The sequence below is a fragment of the Rhineura floridana genome, chromosome 1 (assembly GCF_030035675.1).
Source record: "Rhineura floridana isolate rRhiFlo1 chromosome 1, rRhiFlo1.hap2, whole genome shotgun sequence".
Taxonomy (NCBI): Eukaryota; Metazoa; Chordata; class Lepidosauria; order Squamata; family Rhineuridae; genus Rhineura; species Rhineura floridana.
In genome coordinates, this window is record NC_084480.1 from 285749171 (window position 1) to 285770605 (window position 21435).

Genomic DNA, 21435 nt, shown 5'->3' on the forward strand with positions numbered 1-21435 from the left:
AATCAATTGGTTCTTGGTATTGAGATATATTGATGATTAGTGTCACCTTTCTTATGTTATTCTACATTTATGTTTACAGAATCCACTTGCTACTAACTTATCCCTACAACATATTTTTCTCAAATTTTCTGATTTATAGCCTGAATTTGTAGTGATTGTAGGATGTCATGATAATCCACCTCACTGAGAATGAGTTTTTCACTTATTTCCATACACTGTCTGATTACAATCGCAGCTGGCCACACAATGTCAGAGAAAAAGTAACATGAAAGGTGATACCATTTATTGTATCAACTTTTATTAGTTGGAAAATGTCAGACTTTGGCAGAATTCATCTTCAGGTAAAATGAAAAACAAAATAAGAAACAGGATTATGACCTTACACATCCACCAAGTTTGGTTTTTTGTCACTTATGATAAAAACATTTCAATATGGTAGAGAGTGGTTTAATCATTTAGTGAGGGTTCTTTCACACCCTTAAGGTGTCCCAAGCACCCCAGACTAATAATCCATTATTTCTAGACCCAATAATTCCCAAACTCATCTTTTAAATGTCTTGCATGTCTTGCCTCTTAGAACTATGGAATGATGATGATGATTTCTTGCTTGTCCTTGCACTATAAGGTCCTGGAATGGGTTACAGCACTTTAAAGAGAATATTAAAACAATTTAAAACATATTACAGCCACAATAATGGGCTGTGTCCTGAAATATTGTTATGGGATTTGGGGGCTGAGATGGATGATTTCTATGAATCCTCTTGCTAGCCTCTGATTTGGGATCCTCAAAGGAAGAAACCTGCTCCCCTGGTCAAGCCAGTTTTCTTTCCATAAACTAATAATTTAGCTAAGATAGCCTGTAAATTAATGGACTTACTAAATGGTTAATCTGCATATCCAAAGGGAGCTTTTGAAATTCTTTCATGTGAGGGGCCCTTCTCCCCCCATCCTGCAGCCAAAGAGAGGCTTGTGTTTTCAGGCTAGTCTGGCGAAGCTGGGGACTAGGGAGACAGACACAGAGGCTGGCTTGCTCTCTGGACCCCCAAAGCTATGGGCAATGGGGAGCAAGATCTGATGGACTGATAATGCTGTGAACCCCTCCATCTTAAGCTCAGGTTGGAATGTGTGTAAATAAAAAACATGTTTGCTAAAAGACACCACAGTCTCCGCTGGACTGCTTTCCAAGGACACCAAACCTGAATAAGTGCAGGAACCCCTGGAAGTCTCGTATTGCTTGGAGATTGGGGTAGCGTGCAGCAATATATATAACTCAGGTGTCAAGGTCCAGGGTAAAGAAGTTCATATGATGGAAACTACATAATGAAGGTGCCAGACACATCTCTGTTAGGAGGAAATTCCACAGAGGGAATGCTATAGAGAATGCCCTGTCCTGGGCTACCACCACGACCCCAACTTTTAAAGGGCCCCCTTTGCTGATCTTAACATTTGAGAGAGTCTGTAAGAAGGAGGTAGTCTTTCAGATATTTGGGGCTAAGTGGTTTAGAGTTTTAAACACTAAAGTGAGCATCTTGAATTGGGTCTGGAAATGAATTATGCAGCTGTTTTAAAACAGGATTTATATGACTTCGAAATGGAACCCCAGCTAGTAATCTGGCTGCTGCATTTTGGAGAAGTTGATGTTTTCAAGTCATCTTCAAGGAAAGCCCCACGTAGAGTGCAATGCAATAATCCAGTCTGGAAGTGACCAGAGCATGGAGTACCATGGCCAAGTAATCTCTTTCCAAAAAGGGCCAGAGCTGGCAAACCAGCCATAGCTGGGAATAATACTCCTAGCCACTAAAGCCCCCAGAGCCTCCAGTGTCTATGTTGGATCCAGGAGTACTAAGCTATGGACCTGCTCCTTCCAGGGCAGTAAACCTCACCCAGAACAGGCTGTCTTCCCACCTCCCGGATTTAAATCTCTGCTTTTCAGGATTTAATCTCAGTTTATTGGACTGCATCCAGCCCATCACTGCCTCCAAGCACCAGTTTAGCACCTCAACCACCTCTCAGATTCAAATGAAACAGATATATAGAACTGAGTGTAATCTGGGTATTGGTGTCATCTTGCTCCAAATCTCTGCACATTGGTGGCATTTCATTCCAAATTTAGAAGATGTGGGTGAAGGTAGATAATGAGGAAAGTATGTTAGAGATGCTCCAGCTCATCAGATGCAATAGGCTGTAAATCTATTGTTGTTAGGTTGCATTAATCATTCATGATTCTTATGGTCCTTCTGCATCCTGATGGTGCCAAAAATATAATTCACAATCTATATCCCAAGGTGATGACTCTCCTCCCTTTCCAAGAACTGCATGTATGATGCAAAAGTATAAACAGAATATCAAATTAGACATTTTGTCAGATATTTAGGTCCTCTTGGTTATATATGCAAAAGTCAGTTTTTACATTTTGATGCTAGTGTCAAAGTACATTAGAAAAGCACAGATCTTTTGAACTTGGTTTGAGCATATCATTCAGATGTTTGTAACCCAACAGCAGAGCACTGACCTCTTCCTAGTAGTGATACCTTTGTCTCTCTGTTTTTCAGATTAAGAAATCTAGGCATTGGTACCTAAATCTGTCTTGCGCAGCAGTGATGCTGTATATTCACAATCTGGTTATCCGAAGAGACCCAGATATTATTCTCCAATATGCTGAAGACTGCTAATGCACTATTATTTATTTATTTTATATTCTACCCTTCAACCTGTAGGTTCCCAGGGCAGTACGCAACAATTAACAAAATGTACACATCACTACAAAGATAATAAAACCAAAGAAATAAATAAAATACAAATAAAAAATAAAATAACAAAGTCAAAAGGAAATCCAGCAGCAGCTTGGGTCTTCCACCCGCTATTTCCATAGGCTTGAAGAAATTTGTTTATTTATTTAAGACATTTATATACCACTTAATCGTTCACATTTCTAAGTGGTGTACATAAAAACAAGCCATACATGAAATTTAAAAAATCCGTCTAAAACCATAAATGCCTAAAGAGAATTCATATAGAAAGCAGAACAGCACCTTCTGACAATTTAATACAGACAGTGGTTTGGATCCTGACTTTCTTGAATGGAACAAAGTTCATGTTCACTGAATGAGGCTTCCCCACCTCCCCCTTCCCATTGTAGCCCTCTGAGAGTCTGCTCCTGAGGGTTGGAAGATCCTTGGAAATTGTGTGGGTAGGGCTATGGTGTGGGGGACTGCAGATGGAAGAGGGAAGAGGCAGAAATTGTACTGCCTCTTAGGTAAACAGAGGAGCAACCATCTAAGCCATTGCAGATTTCTCATCTGAGTTAAAGAAGCAAGAAAATTAAAAGTGGATTTAAAACTCATTTGTGAAACAAACCTGTCTCTTGGGAAAGTGGCCAAACACTTATAGCTCATGAAAAATTCTAGAGGACTCAAAAGCATGCACAATATTTGATGACATTTTGGTTTGCCTAATAAAGTTGTCCAGTTCAATTCAAGGTGTTGGTACTGGCGGACAAAGCCCTAGATGGCTCAGGGCCCAAATACTGAAAGGAGTGTGTTCCCCAAGGCCTATTGATCCGTGCTCTAAGATCAACTGGGGAGGCCCTGCTCATGATCCTTGACTTGAGACAGGGCCTTCTTGTTTGCCGCTCCTCAATTGTGGCACTCCCTCCTTGGAAAACTGTGGTTGTTCTCTACACTTTCAGTGGTTCCCCAACTTTTGTCTCCACAGACCACTTGAAAATTGCAGACCACTTAATGATTTTTCTGCCTGTTGCAGCAATTGTAATGCACTGCGCTAGGTGCTATATGATTTTAACTGTATTTTTATTGCTTCTTTTATTTCTTATATTGTATTATGATTTGAATGCAAATTGTAATACAATAAAATGCAATATTGTATAAGAAATAAAAGAAGCAATACTAATACAATATAATGTGGCCATGCTGCAGACCACCTGAATGAAGCTCATGGGCAACTGGTGATCAATGGATTACAGATTGTGAACCTCTGAATTAGACATTTTTGTTTCTCCAGGCTTTTCAGATATAAACTGGCTCTGGGATCAGGCTAATGAGCTCTTATCTTTGTTTTTCGTTTTGAACGTTTTTATGCTTTAATTATTGTGTGTAAATGATCACATTTTCATAATGTTGTGCATCGCCTTGGGATACTTTAGGAGGAAAAACGCTATATAAGTACAAAAAAACCAGCAACACACATAAGAAATAATATTGCCCTAATGTGGATTTTGCATTTTTTTTCTTATGGACCAAGTCTGCCACCTTTACTTTTTTATGCTTACTACTAAAATTGCTTACAAGATACAGATTTCAAAAGTTCTGCTCTTATGACTCCCTTTTAGAGAAAAGAAAACTAGCATTGTGACTTTCTGAGGAGGATTCCAACGTGATAGCCGGGCGCCACAGAAAGAGAGAATTATCTCCTTTTCTGCGCTGTCAGTCTCCAAAGCGGGGGAGCAGTGACTCCTACACACTCCATCTTCCCTTCCCCACCGCCCGGCTGCGCGGCAGGACTTGGCTCTTCCACCGTCTCCTCCCCTTCCCCGCCGCTCAGCGCTCAGCGCCGGCTCTCCCTTCTTCTTTTCCTTCTTGCTGCCCAGCAAGGGCCCTTCTGCAACGCGCGCTGCCTGCTGCCTTCAGCTCTCCGCTTCTCCGGGCTTTCGGGCTGCCGCCACTGCACCTCAGAAGGGAACAAAAACGCCTCCGCATCAGGTAAGAGTCGCTAGGGCGTTGGGGAGGGGCGCCAGCTCCTGTCCCGGACCTGAGGCAGCTCTTCACCTCAGGGCTTTGCGCGTGCCCGCTCGGCGGAGGCTCGTCGCCTGTCATTCTGCATGTCCTTCCCTCCTCTGCCTAGGACAGAGGTGTTTAAGGCTGACCCTCAGGCGACGTGAGGGGCCGATACTGGGCTCTTCAGAGTCAGACTACAAAATAAATCGCAAACTGAAGGGGAAAACGTGTTATTGACAGTGGAGGGGAGTAGCAAGCCCCACCCCCAACTCGCTTTTGAAAAAATTGGCCAGACCTTCTCTTGGGGCATAAATATAGGGCTGACTCCAGACAAACCCAGTTTGGGAGAATGAAACTATAACCACTGGGTCATATTCAACGAAGTCTTACCTAGAGTAGACCCACTGAAATTAATGGACCTAAGTTAGGCACGTCTATTAACTTCAATGGGTCTACGCTGAGTAGGACTAGGGGAGCAAGGCTTTCACAGAGTTTTAATATATGTGACTGAAAGCTGAGGATATGAATAGGCATGGTGAGAAGTATTTTATTTATTATTTATTTATTACATTTCTACCCTGCCTTTCTTTTCATGATAGAAACCCAAGGCGTCTTACATATGGTTTCCAGGCGGTCTCCCATCCAGGCACTGACCAGACCTGACCCTGCTTAGCTTCAGCAGCAGGGTCCTCGCCTCATGTACCTTCAGACCATAGCCTGGGTATTTTAAGGGAGCACCCTGCACTTGAGGTCATCCTAGCATGAATTACCTTCCCCCTTTCTTCCCACCCTACCCTGTTCCTGTTCTCTCTGACTTTTACATTTACCAGGAATGTATTTATACACTTTGCCCCCTTTTCTCAACAGCAGGCAATACAAATGGAATCAACTCTTTGCTGCATTATCTAGTAATGGGGCATAATTAGTTCAAGGGCTAAATTGGCTTCTGTGGAGGAAGAGCAAATGAAAGTGGCCTTGGGCAAACAAAGCTAAATTTCCTGCGCGTATGCAGCATGTCATTTCCAAAGTAATACTCAAAACTCATGGCTGGACCTCTTAATGTGGAACTGTTGCACTGGGGATTAGGTATCTATGCAGGTTTCCCAAATCTTTGTCCATGAACAGTATGCAACAGAAATCTAAGATGTTACTCACAGATGCATCTAGGAAATGGGAGATTCCATTCTCCATTAAACTTTTTCACATGGGGGCACTTTAAAAAGTTTATGTGTCAATGCTGATGGCTTGTGGTCAGTGTAACACTGCAGTCTCAGGCGCTTGAGCTCTAAATGTTTAGCAATCAAATTTATTCTACCACATGAAACACATAACCTAATTCTGCCAACTCCGTGGTACTATTAATCTCATATAATTTGTGGAAATTCTGATGTCTATCAGCTCAGAAAGAGTTCAGATGAACAGTTCCAAAACAAAAGAGCTTCTGTCTGTAGAGCAGTTGAATATAGCTTGCTAACAAAGAGACTGATGCTGTCATCACAAAAATCTTCCTTAGTAAATCCTGCTTCCCCACATCCAGTGGAAATTATGCAGAGTTGACCAAACTATAGGATTACTGTTTCGAAGATCACTATATTCTTTTTCATGGTTGTCTTTAGTACACTGGTATTAGCTGCAGAGATCCCAGTGGCTCCAGATGCAATTTAAGAGGAATATAGCTTTTAGTTTTCTCAGTGTACTTTGACTTTTTGCATGCAACGTTGCAGCACAGAATGAGAATCTTTCCAAGTATTTGGGGGAGGGGTGAGTGCAGTGTACCCATCATATGATGGAGGGGATCCAAACATCTTTCCTCAAATAAGTGCTCTTGCCACTCAGTTGTGGTTGATACAGATGTATTTCCTTATGGTTCCAAATGTTATTTCTGAAGAAGTGAATTTCCCATTCTAGCACTTCTGCAATTGCAAGTGTTTTGTGGACTATGGCTGTATGTGTCATGACGAGTACTTATTGGACAGTGTCTATGAGATCCTAAGTAGACAGTAACACAATTCCTCACATCCCTGCTCTCCCCTCTCCCCAGTTTTGTTCCTTGACACCATAGCATGGCCTGAAGATACGTGATACAACATTACTGAAGCTAAGCAGGTCTGGGTCTAGTCAGTATCTAGACTGGAGCCTCCCTGGGAACCCTATGTATGTCATATTGAGTTTGATAATAAAGGAAGCTAGGATATAAATACAATAAGTAAATAAGACTGTGATCCAAACGCTTGATCTGCCCGTGCTAGGGGTGGAGGTTTCGATTGGGTAGAGATCTCCCTCCTCCCAATTCAAAACAACTCCATTGGCCTCCATCAGGCATGGAGCTTCCTATTTTACCCACCAAAAGTAGGTGAAAGCACTGCCAGTGGGATTCCACAAAAAGCCCCCAAAAAGGGAAACCAAGGGGCTGGGCTGAGCTGGCCCAGGATCCACTGGGTCCAGAACTGGCCCACTGCCATCACATGATTTGCTACGCCAGCTCCAGGCTGGTATAGCACAGAGCACGATTTTGCCTGCCTTCCTCCCCGGTCAGCTGGGCTGCATATGTGGCAGTGGATACGCTACTGAGTCATGCCCTGTTGCTGCCTGGCCAGGTTTAGGATTTCTCTGTAAATCTTTAGAGACTGAATTCTTCTTCATTCACTGTATCTTTTAATGGAAGCTGTGCAGGAACATAGTAATTTATTTATTTGTTATTTATTATTTGATTTGTATCCTGCCCTTCCTTCCAGCAGGAGTAATGGGAGTTTGCACATAAGAACCTTTCCAGCAGGTTGTGCCTAAGGGTTTAAGGGCTGTTGAGTTTTAGCTGTTTTAAATTGATTTTAATTTGGGTACTTTATGTGTGTTTTTAACAGGGTGTTATGTTTTGATTGGGTGTTGTCCATTTGGATGACACAAATTATGGAGGAAATGATACTGTGGCCCAGATTGTATCTTCTTTGATAAGGAAGAGAAGGAGCAGAGGGGAAGAGAGTGTTTAACCAATAGTAAATCTGAGTAAATAAATAAGCAATGAAGTCCACTAACCATTAGGCTGCTTACTTTGCTTGATGTGTGCATTTGTAAATGTGCAGCATTGTCTTTGTTTTATGTTTGTATTTATTTGTTCAAAAACTAATGTTTTGCCTTTCTCAGACATGAGAAAGTCCTATGCATGTTTACTCAGAACTAAATCCCACAGAATTCAGTGGGGTTACTCACACAAGTATGCACAGAACTATAGCCTTAAGCTGCTGATATCACAATTCAGTAATCAATTAAATATACATATCAAGTACATATTCTCAGATTACAGCAAGTAAGCAATTAGTATGGCATAGGAAAGACAATTGTGGGGTAGACTATTAGGTTTCATCATGGGAACCAAGGTGCAACATTCTTACTTGGCTATGTAAGCTTCGTCTCACAATATGCAAATTAGTGTCCATCTGGCTAACTTGCCACACATGATTATTTTGAGGAGTAAACATTATTGGAAGAAGGACAGAATACAAATGAAACAAATTACTGAAAGTGTATCTTAAAAATAGTTTTACAACACCTTCTGAAGTCTTTTACACATATTGTTGCTGTTTTATACACTGTATGTTGCACGTGCATTCAAAAAGAAGAAAGATGTACGAGAAGAAAGGTGCATGCTATATTTTTGGCAGTGGTTGCCTGATGATAAAACTTAATCTCATTTCTTGTTGTCACAGTGTAGTGCCCTGATTATTCGTCTTGCTCCATTCTTTCTTCTTCTTCCTGGAATATGAAGAAAATGTTCTCATGCTTCTTTTTGCTGGTTGGGCTTTTCCCTGCATTAGCCAGAGAGAGACAACTTCCAGGAATACCTTTCAGTCAAAGAAATGATGCTGTTTTATTTGGTGAGTTGCAATATGGCTATCTCAGACAAAAACTGCATACAATTTAGGACTTTCTAATACATGTATGGGAACTGTACTGCCCTTTTTTTCTTTTGTTTAGAGGATGATTATTGCAGAAGGGCAACACTAGAAACAGGATAGGGAAGAGGATAAGTAGATTAGTTTTGGCCAAGTGTTGGAATCATGTGACTCTGTTATAGTATCAGTTGCACTGGCTGCCAGTGTATTTCTGAGCACAGTTCAAGATGCTGATTATTACTGATTAAAGCCCTTTATGGCAAGTTGTGACCAAGCTACTTGATGGATCGTGTTCTCTGTCCCGTCCATCTGTTAGTATCAGTTAATGCAGCCCTCTTGCATGCATTGCCTTCTGAGTTATGGTTGGTGACAAAGTGCCAGAGGGCTTTTTGTATGTTTATACCTTGTTTATAGAACAGAAGCTTATATTAGCTTGTTCATTACTTATGTTCCACTGGCAGTTGAAGACTTCTTTTTCAGCAATCCTTTTATTCTGTTGTTCTTGCAGTTTTTATATGCTTTGCTCTTGCTCTCTGGATTCTTTTTGCTGTGCTTAGTTTGATGATGATGATTCCTTTTAATTGTACTTTTTGGTATTGATATTTGTGAAGGTCTAGGCCTTCAAAAATGGGATATAAATATTACAAGCGTAATAAAATAGATATTCCTGAAATTTCCCTTACTGTATGACTTTGAACAATACATAGGTACATACATACATAGCCCCCTTTCCCTCCCTCCCTCCCTCTCTCTCCCTCTCTCTCCCTGTTCTCCTCTCTCTTTCTGTCTCTCACACACACAGAAAGAGAGAGAGAGAGAGCATATTTGAGCACCCCTCTATATGCATTCAGAAAAGCCCCTCCACAGGTGAAGGAAGATCTCATCATTTAAACCTCCTCCCAAAATCCCCCCTCCCCAAAGTAAAAAACCACAACTTTGCAGTAAAGTTACTGAGTTTCTAGCCATGTTATTGAGTTGCAGAGCTCTTTCTGTTTAGAGATAAATTTAACAAAAAATGTTTTTTAATTAGTAAAACACGTAGAGAACTATCAACAAGTACAGACAATTGATCATAATGACTTTAGTTCTCCAAATCTGCATTGTTGTAAATTTGCTTTAAAAAGGTAAAGGTGTCCCCACACTTGTAGTGCAAGTCGTTTCCGACTCTTAGGGTGACATCTTGCGACGTGTACTAGGCAGACCATATATATGGGGTGGGATTGCCAGTTCCGTCCCTGGCCTTTCTTTACCCCCTAGCATATGCCAGGTACTCATTTTACCGACCACGGATGGATGGAAGGCTGAGTGGACCTCGACCCCTTTTACCGGAGATTCGACTTCCTCCTTTCGTTGGAATTGAACTCCGGCCACGAGCAGAGCTTTGGCTGTGTTACCGCCGCTTACCACTCTGCACCACAGAGGAATTTGCTTAGCTTACTTTAAAATCCAAAAAGGTATTAGATTATAATATACTAAAATCTGAATTACAACCATGACAGGCAGCTATTCCCAGGGCCAGGTAAATTTTGACCAATCCAAACCCTGTCTTTAGTGAAATGATGCTTTGCAGGCAGAATTTGCTTTGGGAGTTCTGAGTCAATCATGACCTTGGGAGTTGTGGTTTATTTTGTCACAAGCAGATTCCTAACCAGCTAATAGAGAAACTAGTGTTTTTTTTTAAGCTGGTCATTCACATTTCTTTTGCTAATTACCAAAGGCAAATGTGTTGGAAGGGGGATCTCTGCTGCTCAGTGACTTCACTGTTTGTTTATCACTTGGTTATCTGATCAGGCTACTGTAAAATGTTTTGGGTTTGAAAGGAAATGCTAAGGTATGCTCCATGCTGTTTGCAGGAATGTTACTACTCCAGCATTCTGTTCTCATAGTAGTCATTCAGCTTCCTATGGGAAGCTCACAGCACTCTCCTGCACTCGTCAGTCTTGGAGCCAGTTTTAATTTAGAGATAGCTGCTGTATCAAAATGTATCAGATGGGCTTCTCCATAACAGTTATGTTAACCAAACATCTTGAATTTTCAGTATACTTTTGGCTGTATTTTAAAATCACACACAATACATTTATTGCAACCATTTACATTTTTGGTAGTACTGAGTCCACTGCATCATATACTCCTACTCTGTATGCCAGGTAATGCTAACTGGGAGAGTGGAGCCCCAGCTTTGCAACCTGTGCCACCATCCAGTCATGTGTGACTAGATGCTGGGGGGGTTGCAGAGCAGCAGCTCCACCCTTCCAGCTTCAAGGGCCCTTGGCCCATGCCTGCGGCCTGAATTTTTGAATATGCAGTTCGGATCATTCTGTTATATGGTAAGATAATAGCAACCAGTTTTGAATTTGTCCTACAAGATTATAGTACAAGTAACAGAGGTAAAAAAGTGGAGGTCATCCAACAAAAAATGAAAAAAGAGGGGAGGAAACCCCAGAATGACATAGAAAGGATGTGTGGAAATTATCAAAATGGTTTATTTACACACATATGTTTCTTTTCTCTGTCTTTTACTATGGACATACCTGAAAAATGCATTTTTGTTGCTTTTAACATCCCTCGCTAACCTCAGCTCATCCTTAGCTTTAGCCTTTCTGACAACATCCCTGCAATTCTGTGATACCTGCCTGTACTCTTCCTTTGTGACCTGGCCTTCTTTCCACTTCCTGTATGTGTCCTTTTTTATTTTCAGGTCATCTCTAAGCTTTTTGTGAAGCCACATTGGCTTCTTCTGCTGTTTTCCCCCTTTTTTCCTTGTTGGAATTGCTTGCCATTGTGCTTTTAGAATTTTCTTTTTTAGAAACTCCCACCCATCTTGGACTCCTTTTCTCATTAGGGTGGCTTGCCATGGAACAGTACTTACAATTGTTCTGAGTTTATTAAAATCAGTTTTTCTGAAGTCCAGGGTGCGCATATGGCTACTCTCAGCTTTTTCTTCTGTTAAAATCAAGAATTCAAGTATGGTGTGGTCACTTTCCCCCAGAGTTCCTGTAACTGCCACTTCATTCACCAAATCATCTCTATTGGTTAGAATTAAGTCCAGAATAGCTTATCCTCTGGTTGCTTCCTCCACTTTCTGTAGGAGAAAGTTATCTCCAACACGTCAGAAATTTCTTGGAATTTGGCAGAATTTGTCTCCCAACAGATATTGAGATAATTGAAGTCCCCCATTACTACTACAACATGCCTCCTCGAAACACTGGCAATTTGCTTTTCAAAAGTTACATTCTCGTCGTCTTCTTGATTGGGTGGTTGGTGGAGCTACCAAGCTCATCTCCTGTATTTTGTGCAGGGATATATATTTTTAACGTATAGCATGACTCCACCTCCCTTTTTATTCCTTCTGTTCTTTTTGAACAAGTTATACCACACTTTTCAATGCATTTCCCATTCACTTTCCAAACCACAATAAATCAATTTCTTTTTTAAAGTGGTTTTGTTGTGGTAGGACAAAAGAGCACTTTAATCTACTTCAACTGCACAAACCAAAAGTTCTGATATATGCTGGAATCCCTCCCACAAAATATTGACAGTCTGGAGTTATCCAGAACAGGGACAGGTACAGAGAAGGGCAGTGAGGATAATCAAGGGACTGGAAAGAAGCCCTGTGGGGAGAGACTGAAAGAACTGGGCATGTTTAGCCTTGAGAAGAGAAGACTGAAGGGAGATATGATAGCACTGTTAAAGTACATGAAAGGTTGCCACACAGAGGAGGGCCAGGATTTCTTCTCAATCATCCCAGAGTGGAAGACACAGAATAATGGGCTCAAGTGACAGGAAACCAGATGTCAACTGAACATCAGGAGAAACTTCCTAGCTGTTACAGCGGTATAGCAATGAAACTAATTACCTAGGGAGGTGGTGGGCTCTCTGACACTGGAGGCATTCAAGAGGCAGTGTTGTGACCCAGGATAGGGGAGAGGGCTTGCAGGAGGAGGACTCTGACGTTGAGGACTCGGGTGTGGAGTTCAGGGAGGAAGGATCTCAGCGCACTCAAATCCCAACTCCTCCCATGGAAGAGCAGGGAGAACTGTCAGAGGTTGCTTCTGAGGACACGCCCCTTTCCCCTGCGCCCAAGGAGCCAGCTGATCCACTTGCTGATTCCCATCCGGGAGCTCAGCAGTTTCCCATGCCTACCTAGTCAGCTAGCCCCCCTCATTTGGAGGGAGAAGTTGAGGTCCAGCTCCTTTCCCCCCGCTCTCGCAGAATTCAGAGGCACGAAGAACAAAGCCCAGGAGTTAGGAGGAGCCATCGTTTGCACGCAAAAGTGAAACCTATTTAAAGGGGCGTTAACCGGAGGCTTGCTTAGTCAGCACTAGTCAGAGAAATAGTTCTTAGAAAGAATAGTTAGGTGAATGAGTTGAAAAGCCTTTGATATACCTGTAACTTTAATAAAAAGAGAAAAACTTACTGAACCGTATGTGCCTGTGTTCCTCCGCAATGGACGGGACAGGCAGCTGGACAGCCACCTGTTGGGTATGTTTTAAGTTGGATTCCTGCATTGAGCAGGGGGTTGGACTTGATACCCTTATAAGCCCCTTCCAACTCTACTATTCTATGATTCACTCATAGTTCAGTAATCTTGTACTCACTTCAGACTGTAGAAATCAGAGCTTGGAAAAGTTACTTTTTTGAACTACAGCTCCCATCAGCCCAATCCAGTGGCTATGCTGGCTGGGGCTGATGGGAGTTGTAGTTCAAAAAAAGTAACTTTTCCAAGCTCTGAATGGTATGTCTTGTTTGCTTTCCCTTCCCCTCCCATTAAAGAAAATCCTTGTATGTCAAAAAGAAGGCTAAGCTACAGCTCTTCTCTCTTGCGTGCCTATTTCAGTATGCAGGGGATATTTTGTTTTATGGGGGAGCAGTCAAATCAGCAGTCTTTCCATCTATATTCTGAAGCAGTGCAATCCTAGGAGGGCTATAGGACATGATTCTTAGGAGCATATGCCTTATGACCTTTAGGAAGGGACCATAGCACAGTGATAGAGCTTGTGCTTTTTATGGATAAGGTTTTGAGTTCAATCCCTGGCATCTCCAGCTTTTTTAAAAAAGGATCAAGTAACTGGTGGTATGAAAGAGCCCTGCTTGAGTGTGTGGATAGCGGTTGCCAGTCAGAATAGATAAAACTGAGCTAAATGGACAAATTGTTTGACTTGGTGTAAGGCAGCTTCCTATGCCTATTACTGGCCATTGGTCCATCTAGCTCAGTATCACCTATGGTACCTACATTGATTGGCAGTTGTCTCTAGGGTTTCAGGCAGGAGTACTTGTGAAGGGCCTGTTTGGGCTTATCCACACCGGAGTTTACTATGTGTTTGCAGGCTGCAGCTGTTTGCATTCCCATTTAAATTGTGTAGTCCATATGACATTCCCCTCAAACATCACCATTCTCAATGCTTTTCCCCTGTTAGTTCTGGTTTATCTGATACGCGGACAATCCAATAAGTTGGGGAAAATCAAGCTTCAACACTCTGCTCAGGGTTGCAGATTTGTTTCAGTGTTTTGGGGTGGGTGGATCAACTGTCACTTTCTGTCCCTTTTCCACGCCTACTACTTGCTCCATGCTTTCATTTATTTTCCGGCTGTGCTCATAACTATTTCTGGTGTGCTCCTAAATGGAGGATTTTTTTTCTTTTGATCCTTCAGATTTGCACGAACCAGAAAACTGCACAAGCAAGTTTACAATTGCCTGACTGTGTGCTTTTGCACACTTTTTGGGTGGGGATTTTTTAATTTTTTTAAAGGTGCCATTTGCCACTTACCTGTTGGTACAAATTAGAAGGCAGAGACAAACAAAAAGGGAATGATTTGAATGGGAAAGACCACAGTTGCTACTCATATACAAATTCAAATATTTGCGGGTGTGGACTACTCTTGTCCAATTTCAATGGGCAAACATGGATTAACAGCTAAATAATGCTCAAATGTGGACAAGCCTTTAGTATCCCAACAGGTAAGAAGCATGTGTGTGTGTGTGTGTGTGTGTGTGAGAGAGAGAGAGAGAGAGAGAGAGAGAGAGAGAGAAATAAAAAGCTAATGCAGGCCCTAAAGAAGAACAATTGAAATCCATTAAAGAGATATTTTTTTAAAGTGCATTTCCCATAAATCCTCACTATTTGCCTTTTAAATCAGGCCTTTCTACATTGAAATTGATCCTGTCTCCCAAAACTTATAACTGTTCACTTAACTATTAAAATTCCTCCTAACTGATTAATCTTTGAGCCAGTTGACTTATCTAACCACGAAAATGAGTTTGCTGCACTCATGAAAATGCCCCTCTTTATTAATTCATTCATTTAGTCCATTTCTAGACCACTTGTGACCCACAGATCTCTAAGCCATTCACAGTTTTGCTCTTAATTGTTTAGAGAAACTAGAATGAGCAAGAGTGCAGGCTAGAGAGTGGTGAAACTCAAATGCTCCCCAAATACCTTCAAGACTTTTGTTCCTGATCACCCCAGTGGGTTGCCCAAAGCCTTATTAAGAGGGAAGGGGATTGTATTTCCTACATGCTCCTTCTCGTTTTTGTCTCTGTGCTTTCTGCTCTTATAGGCTGTCTGAAATATAGCACCCAGATCTGATGCCTTCCCTCACACTGAGCAACCTGTCACTGTGTAGTGGCCATCAGGTTCTCCCGCTGTGCAAACCGGTGCCCTGCCTGACTTGTTGCTATGCGCTCAGTTTATTTGTTCTCCCTCGAACCTTGATATAAGATGCATATATTCCTTAATATATTTCAGTCATAGTAGCTGTCCCAGAAAACATAAAATTGGGAACGAAAGTTTAATGTTGTCAGTGCTGTGCAAAATCAAACACAATTAAAGTTCTTTGTCCTGTTTTCTAAGGTCTTGTTATTGACATTTCATACTTCAAAAAGTAAAATTGGACCCAATTTCAAGGAAAAAAATAACTGTTGACACTAGCAAGCACTCAAAATTTAAGGAACCTACATTCCCTTCTGTCTTATGCAACATATGCCCATGGAGCATATATTTTAAAGTGGAGTATAAACTTTTTGAAAAAAGAAAGAAATATAGGTAGGAATCATTGACTCTTGTAAGACAATACTATAGTGACTGCCCTTTATAAACAGGAAAAGCCACGTCTGGAGGGACAAAAGGGACTGGGGAAGCGGCAAGTAGAGAGTTGCTTAAGTTAAACAGCTTCAGATTCCAAACCAGCTTTTCCAGGCATGGTTTTATACTCATTTAAACATCACATGATGTGGGGCTGAGGGCAGGCAGTTGCTTTGGGGCATTTTGAAGCAATGAGCAGGGAAATAGTTAAGCACTCCCTTCTATTCACTGCTTCTGTGCCAATTTTCCTTCTGGAAGTACATTTTCCTACTTAAAAACAGAGCTCGGAAAAGTTACTTTTTTTGAACTACAACTCCCATCAGCCCCAGCCAGCATGGCCACTGGGTTGGGCTGATGGGAGTTGTAGTTCAAAAAAGTAACTTTTCCAAGCTCTGCTTAAAAAGGCATGTTGGGTTAACATCACACACATCTATGTATAATGTCTAGTGTCATGCTTAGAATGACACATACATTTGGGGAAAATGTTCCTTTCAATTAGATTATATGAAGGATACACTATTGCTTGAAGTGCTTGGAATATACTAGTACAGTAAATTTATTCTGCTAGAAGCTCAGCTAGATGATCTAATGCATATTTTACATCCATGGCTTATGAATGTGTAATACACTGGATTCCTAGTAGAGGTTATGGTTCAAAATTACAAAAAATTAAGTTATATGTTCACAATTGTTATTTTGATTAATGCTGCTTAATATTGTTGTCTTTGTTAAAACTGGATCAGAAAGTTCAGTGGCGGTGGTGGGATATATCTTGTCCCATTCTTTGTTTTTTGGACTAAATTAATTGTAAATTGGAGCTAGAATTGTGGGCATGGTTAAATGAAGCAAGAACTCTTCATTTCCATGTGACATTTGCAAACAGTTGGAAATTTGTCTTGGCTAGAATGTTACATTCAACCCACTTTCTTCTTAATTGCAGGAACTGTTTAGCTGATCATGGAACATATAAACAATCTGTAGCTTTAGTTACTAACACTTGCACTATGACTATTAGTATTCCAAAGCTACATCACTGTTTACAAACCTGGTGTCAAAGTCTGTTGGCAACATCCTGGGAAGAAGGAACCTGTGCCTGGCATTTGGGGCTTCTGGTTAGAGTGCTGTAGTAATGACATTGTCTATGGAGAGTGTGTTGGCTTGACTCCAATTTTCCGTGTACTTGAGTCAGAAAAGTTACATTGAAAGTGGTTCGCTTAAATTTTTAACCCAAAAGCATAAATATATTTAGAGGCTGATTTCCCCCCCCCTTTTGACATTTTTCAACTACATCTGAATCAACATAGAGAATTCCAACTTAAGGCATGATTGGAAGAGAAACAATGAACTGGGACCAACTCCTCAGATTCATGTCCAGACTTCCTAGTTTGGGCTTATCTCCAGTAGTGACCAAACTTAAGTTTAGCCCTTCCATTCTTTTTAACTTTTTTTTCCTGACTTCATTCCTATAAATATCCCTCACATATTATCAGTGTACAATTATTATACCATAATTATTAGTGTTTTATTCTACTCTAGGAAAAAAGAAATAATTATGTACAGACGCAAGATAATAATATGGAAAATTGATAATTACACCAGTGTTTCTACATCCCATTAGGAATGGAATGCCATTTTTGCTCATTTTGGCACATATTCAGCAACCTCTGACTTTGAAAAAGAGCAAACTTTCTGAGACTCTTTGTGAAGAAGGCTTGACTGAAGCCCCCAAATTAATAAAACCATATAGTTACTTCATGGTCCATAAATAACATCATCTTTCTGTGCCCACAAATGTTTCTGGTTGCTGACAAAAGACCTGTAATGAACCAAATGAAAATATGGGCATTGCCTGTTCCTCAATAACTTTCAGAAACATGTTGTTATTATATATCTTTCAGCAATTTGCTAAAGTGTGCAATAAGAGATGACAGTAAAAAATATAGCTTCACTTGACTTTGTATCCCCCCCAAACCATATATGATGGAGTATTGCTTCAGTGATAACACAAAATATGGAGGCTGAGGATGAGAGCCTATAATGTAAGGTACAACTGTGTTGTTGCCACATTTTTATACTAATTCACAATGTCCTAAGGTTACCCAGTGAGCTTTATGGCTAAGTGGGGATTTGAACACCATTCTCCCAGGTCCTAGTCCAGCACTCTAACCACTAAACTAAAAATACTGGTGGATTCATTGTTTCCTAGTTCTCATTCAAAATACAAGCACTCTGCTTGGCCAATCTAAGTTAATTTGGAGGATGTCTTGTTTTATATAGCTTGTTTTATAGGTTTTGTGTTTTTTCCTTTTCAGAAAATTTTTGCAATAACAAACAGCTGGACCTTGTGTTCATCATTGACAGCTCTCGTAGTGTTCGCCCTTATGATTTCGAGAAAGTGAAAGAATTCATCTTAACCATCTTGCAGTTTTTGGACATCAGCCCGGATGTCACTAGAGTGGGACTCATTCAATATGCCAGCACAGTCAAAAATGAATTCTCCCTGAAGACCTTTAGGAGGAAACAGGATGTGGAAAGAGCAGTGAAAAGAATGATGTACCTGGCTACTGGTACCATGACGGGATTAGCCATTCAGTATGCAATGAACATTGCATTTTCAGAATCTGAAGGGGCTCGGCCACTCAGTCAGAACGTGCCTAGAGTTATCATGATAGTGACTGATGGGCGACCTCAGGATCCTGTCGCAGATGTTGCAGCAAAAGCGCGGAACTCAGGAATCCTAATTTTTGCTATTGGTGTGGGAAGAGTAGATATGAACACACTCAAGTCCATTGGGAGTCAACCTTATTCAGACCATGTCTTTTTGGTTGCAAATTTCAGCCAGATTGAAACGCTAACCTCCGTGTTTCAGACTAAACTTTGTGGTAAGACACTTAAGTATACATTTAAAAGGCTTTGTTGAAAAGTCTTTTTTTTTTTAAAAAAGTGCCTACATATCTATATATGCAGGGTTTTAAAAAGAAACAGATGTGTGCCAGAACAATGGGCTCTTTATTCATATACAGCAATGGAAGGTAAGTTGCAATCTGTTTGGAGAACAGGCAGCTTTCTTTGTAAGCACCACAAACAGTTGTTTAAGATTGAGTTCACATGTGACAACAAACCACTGTTTGCCATTATGTGTATGAACCACAGTGAACCTTGGGCTCACACACTCCCCCCTCCCCTTTCTTTCTTCACAAGCAAAGGGAAGAAATGTAAAGTTTCTGGTTGTGGTTTGTAATGAACCACAGTTTCCTGTTTTGTCTGAATATGGTAATCTGTTATGGTTTGTTCGAATGTGCGTGCCAGAATCAAACCATAGTTTGATATTCTGGTTTGTTAACTATGGTTTGTACAAAGCAGAGTTTCCCATGTTCAGACAAAATGGGAAACTGTGGTTGGTTACAAATCAAAGCTGAAAGCTTCAAATATCCCTTCAACAAAGGAGGGAGAATGCATGAGTCTAAGGCTTAATGTGGCTCATACACATAATGACAAATGATTATTTATCATTATGTATAAATAGACATTTAATATTATGAATGAAATGCGTAGTTATACTTGGATTATAAACACCGTGCATGTCATAGTTCTCACTCATTGTGAAAAGCAATAGAAAAACATGGAAGTTATACAGTAAGTATAGGGGATTTACTCTAATTTGCATACACATCTTTCTACAGACAAGAGAAAGTACTTCTTCACATAGCACAAAATTAAACTATGGAATTCACTCCCACAAGAAGCAGTGATGGCCACCAACTTATAGGGCTTTAAAAGAGGATTAGACAAATTCATGGAGGAGGAGGTTACTAGCCATGATGGCTACTAGCCATGATGGCTATGCTCTGCCTCCATAGCTGGAGGCGGTATACTTCTGAATACCACTTGGTGGAAACTGCAGGAGGGGCGAGTGCTCTTGCATTCAGGTCCTGCTCGCAGGCTTCCCTTGGGTGTCTGATTGGCCACTGCATAAACAGGATGCTGGACTATATGGGCCACTGGCCAAATCCAGCAGGCTTTTCTTGTATTCTTACAATCCTATCACATTTTGAGGTTGCATGAAAGTTCTGTCTGTTTTCAGTTATTAAGCTAGGAACATATATTTGCAAATTGGCCCCTAGGACATGTTTGCCTGAAGCTTGATGCTTCCATATGAAACTTCCAAAAGAATCCCAAAAATGAAAATGCAATCTGGACAAGGAAACCACCATGCTGACATAATAATTTAAATTATATGGACAGCACAGTCATCTAATACCCATGGGTATGGGGACTGTGGTTGTTAGATATGTTCACTCATTTCATCCAGTTTCCACAGCAGCAACCCCACATGATCTCTTTGGACAACAAAAGGGGCAGTGTAGTGTATTGGCCAGAGTGGTGGGCTTTGTTATGCATAAGCAGAGTAACTTAGCGTTCTGAGCTGCATGTGCCAGTGCGTGTATTTACATAAGAAGCAGGCTTTTACACTGCATTTAAATAACTGAGACTTAAGACTTAGTAAAATAAGAAAAAACTACTTTATTTATAGAAATACATAGTGCATAGGAAAGGCATACCTAGTTCTAACTAATTAAATTGGAGGTGCAATGCCTAGACTTGGGTATTGCCCTCATGGTTCAGGAGAGAGAACAAAGACAGAAATGTCTCCTCTCTCCTCAGATAGTCGAAGAAGGAAAGGAAGGAGGGGTAGGTCAGCTTCCCTGAGCATATCAGTTTACAACAGAAGGAAGTTAAGTAGAGAAGAGCACAGGTAAAGGTAGGCAAGCCTAGCCAGCTGGAAGACCCTAAATCTGTCTTCCTTCTGGAATACAAACAAAAGAACCCAAACAGGAGTTGATCTTGCGCCACTTCCAGCAGGATTGGACCCAGAAAACCTGGGTTCAACTCTGCTCAAACATGATGCAATATGACCCAGTGATTGCAAGTAACAGGAAAGAAAGGAAAGGAGTACTGGAACACACATGACTGGCATTGTGAAGGAATTATTTGAGTCTGGGATTTCTTTGTCCACTTTTCTATGAACCTTGTAATGTTCATTAAAATGTTTTTGAGTAGAAAATACTATTTTGGCACATTTCATAACTTTAATATATATGTTTTCTTTGTCTTTGGAAAAAATATTTTGCACCTCTTAGCTAGTCTTTTTATATATTAGTCTTAAGCAAAAGTAGTTTTGTTAAATTGCTTTTCTTTTTCAGTCCAACACATGTGCAGTGTAACTGAACACGGATGTGATCATTTCTGCATCAACACTGCTGGCTCCTATGTATGTAAATGCAAACGGGGATATATTCTGAACTCGGACCAGAGGACTTGCAGTAGTGAGTTTTCTATTGTATCTTTCTTATATCTCACCAACTCATAGATACTTATAAACTCATGATACAATTGCTCCCAACCATCCTCTCCAGAACTGCAGAGCTCATTATGCTCCCTGGTGTACCATGGAGCTATGAGTGATGAAACAGCTTGGGAGAAATATAGAGGGACACTGGAGGAAGACTCACAATGAATATGACTAGACCCAGGCTAGAGTTCATTTTAGAGCCTACTCTGTGGTGGTGATGGCAGCAAAGGAGAGATTTTTCTCTGCCATCATGCCTCTGCGGGGAACTGGCTGGCAGAACTTTTCCAAGTGGTGAGAGGCCTTTTACATCAAAAGCTGCAGGGGGAAGGGTTGGAGCCCTTGGTTGTCTGTTGTGACCAATTTGCATAATTCTTTGC

The 21435-nt window shown here is 40.9% G+C and overlaps 1 protein-coding gene across 2 annotated transcripts in view; it reads left to right on the plus strand.

Annotated features, from left to right (window-relative positions):
* The first annotated feature begins 4563 nt into the window (after positions 1 to 4563).
* The window catches only part of MATN2 (matrilin 2), a 76363-nt gene continuing 59491 nt past the window's right edge, over positions 4564 to 21435 (plus strand). For both annotated transcript variants that reach the window (XM_061603655.1, XM_061603665.1), the window contains exons 1-4: positions 4564 to 4718; positions 8438 to 8605; positions 18018 to 18587; positions 20910 to 21032. In XM_061603655.1, coding sequence (XP_061459639.1) covers positions 8491 to 8605; positions 18018 to 18587; positions 20910 to 21032 — 808 coding nt within the window. In that variant the 5' untranslated portion in view covers positions 4564 to 4718; positions 8438 to 8490. The remainder of the gene's footprint in view (positions 4719 to 8437; positions 8606 to 18017; positions 18588 to 20909; positions 21033 to 21435) is intronic.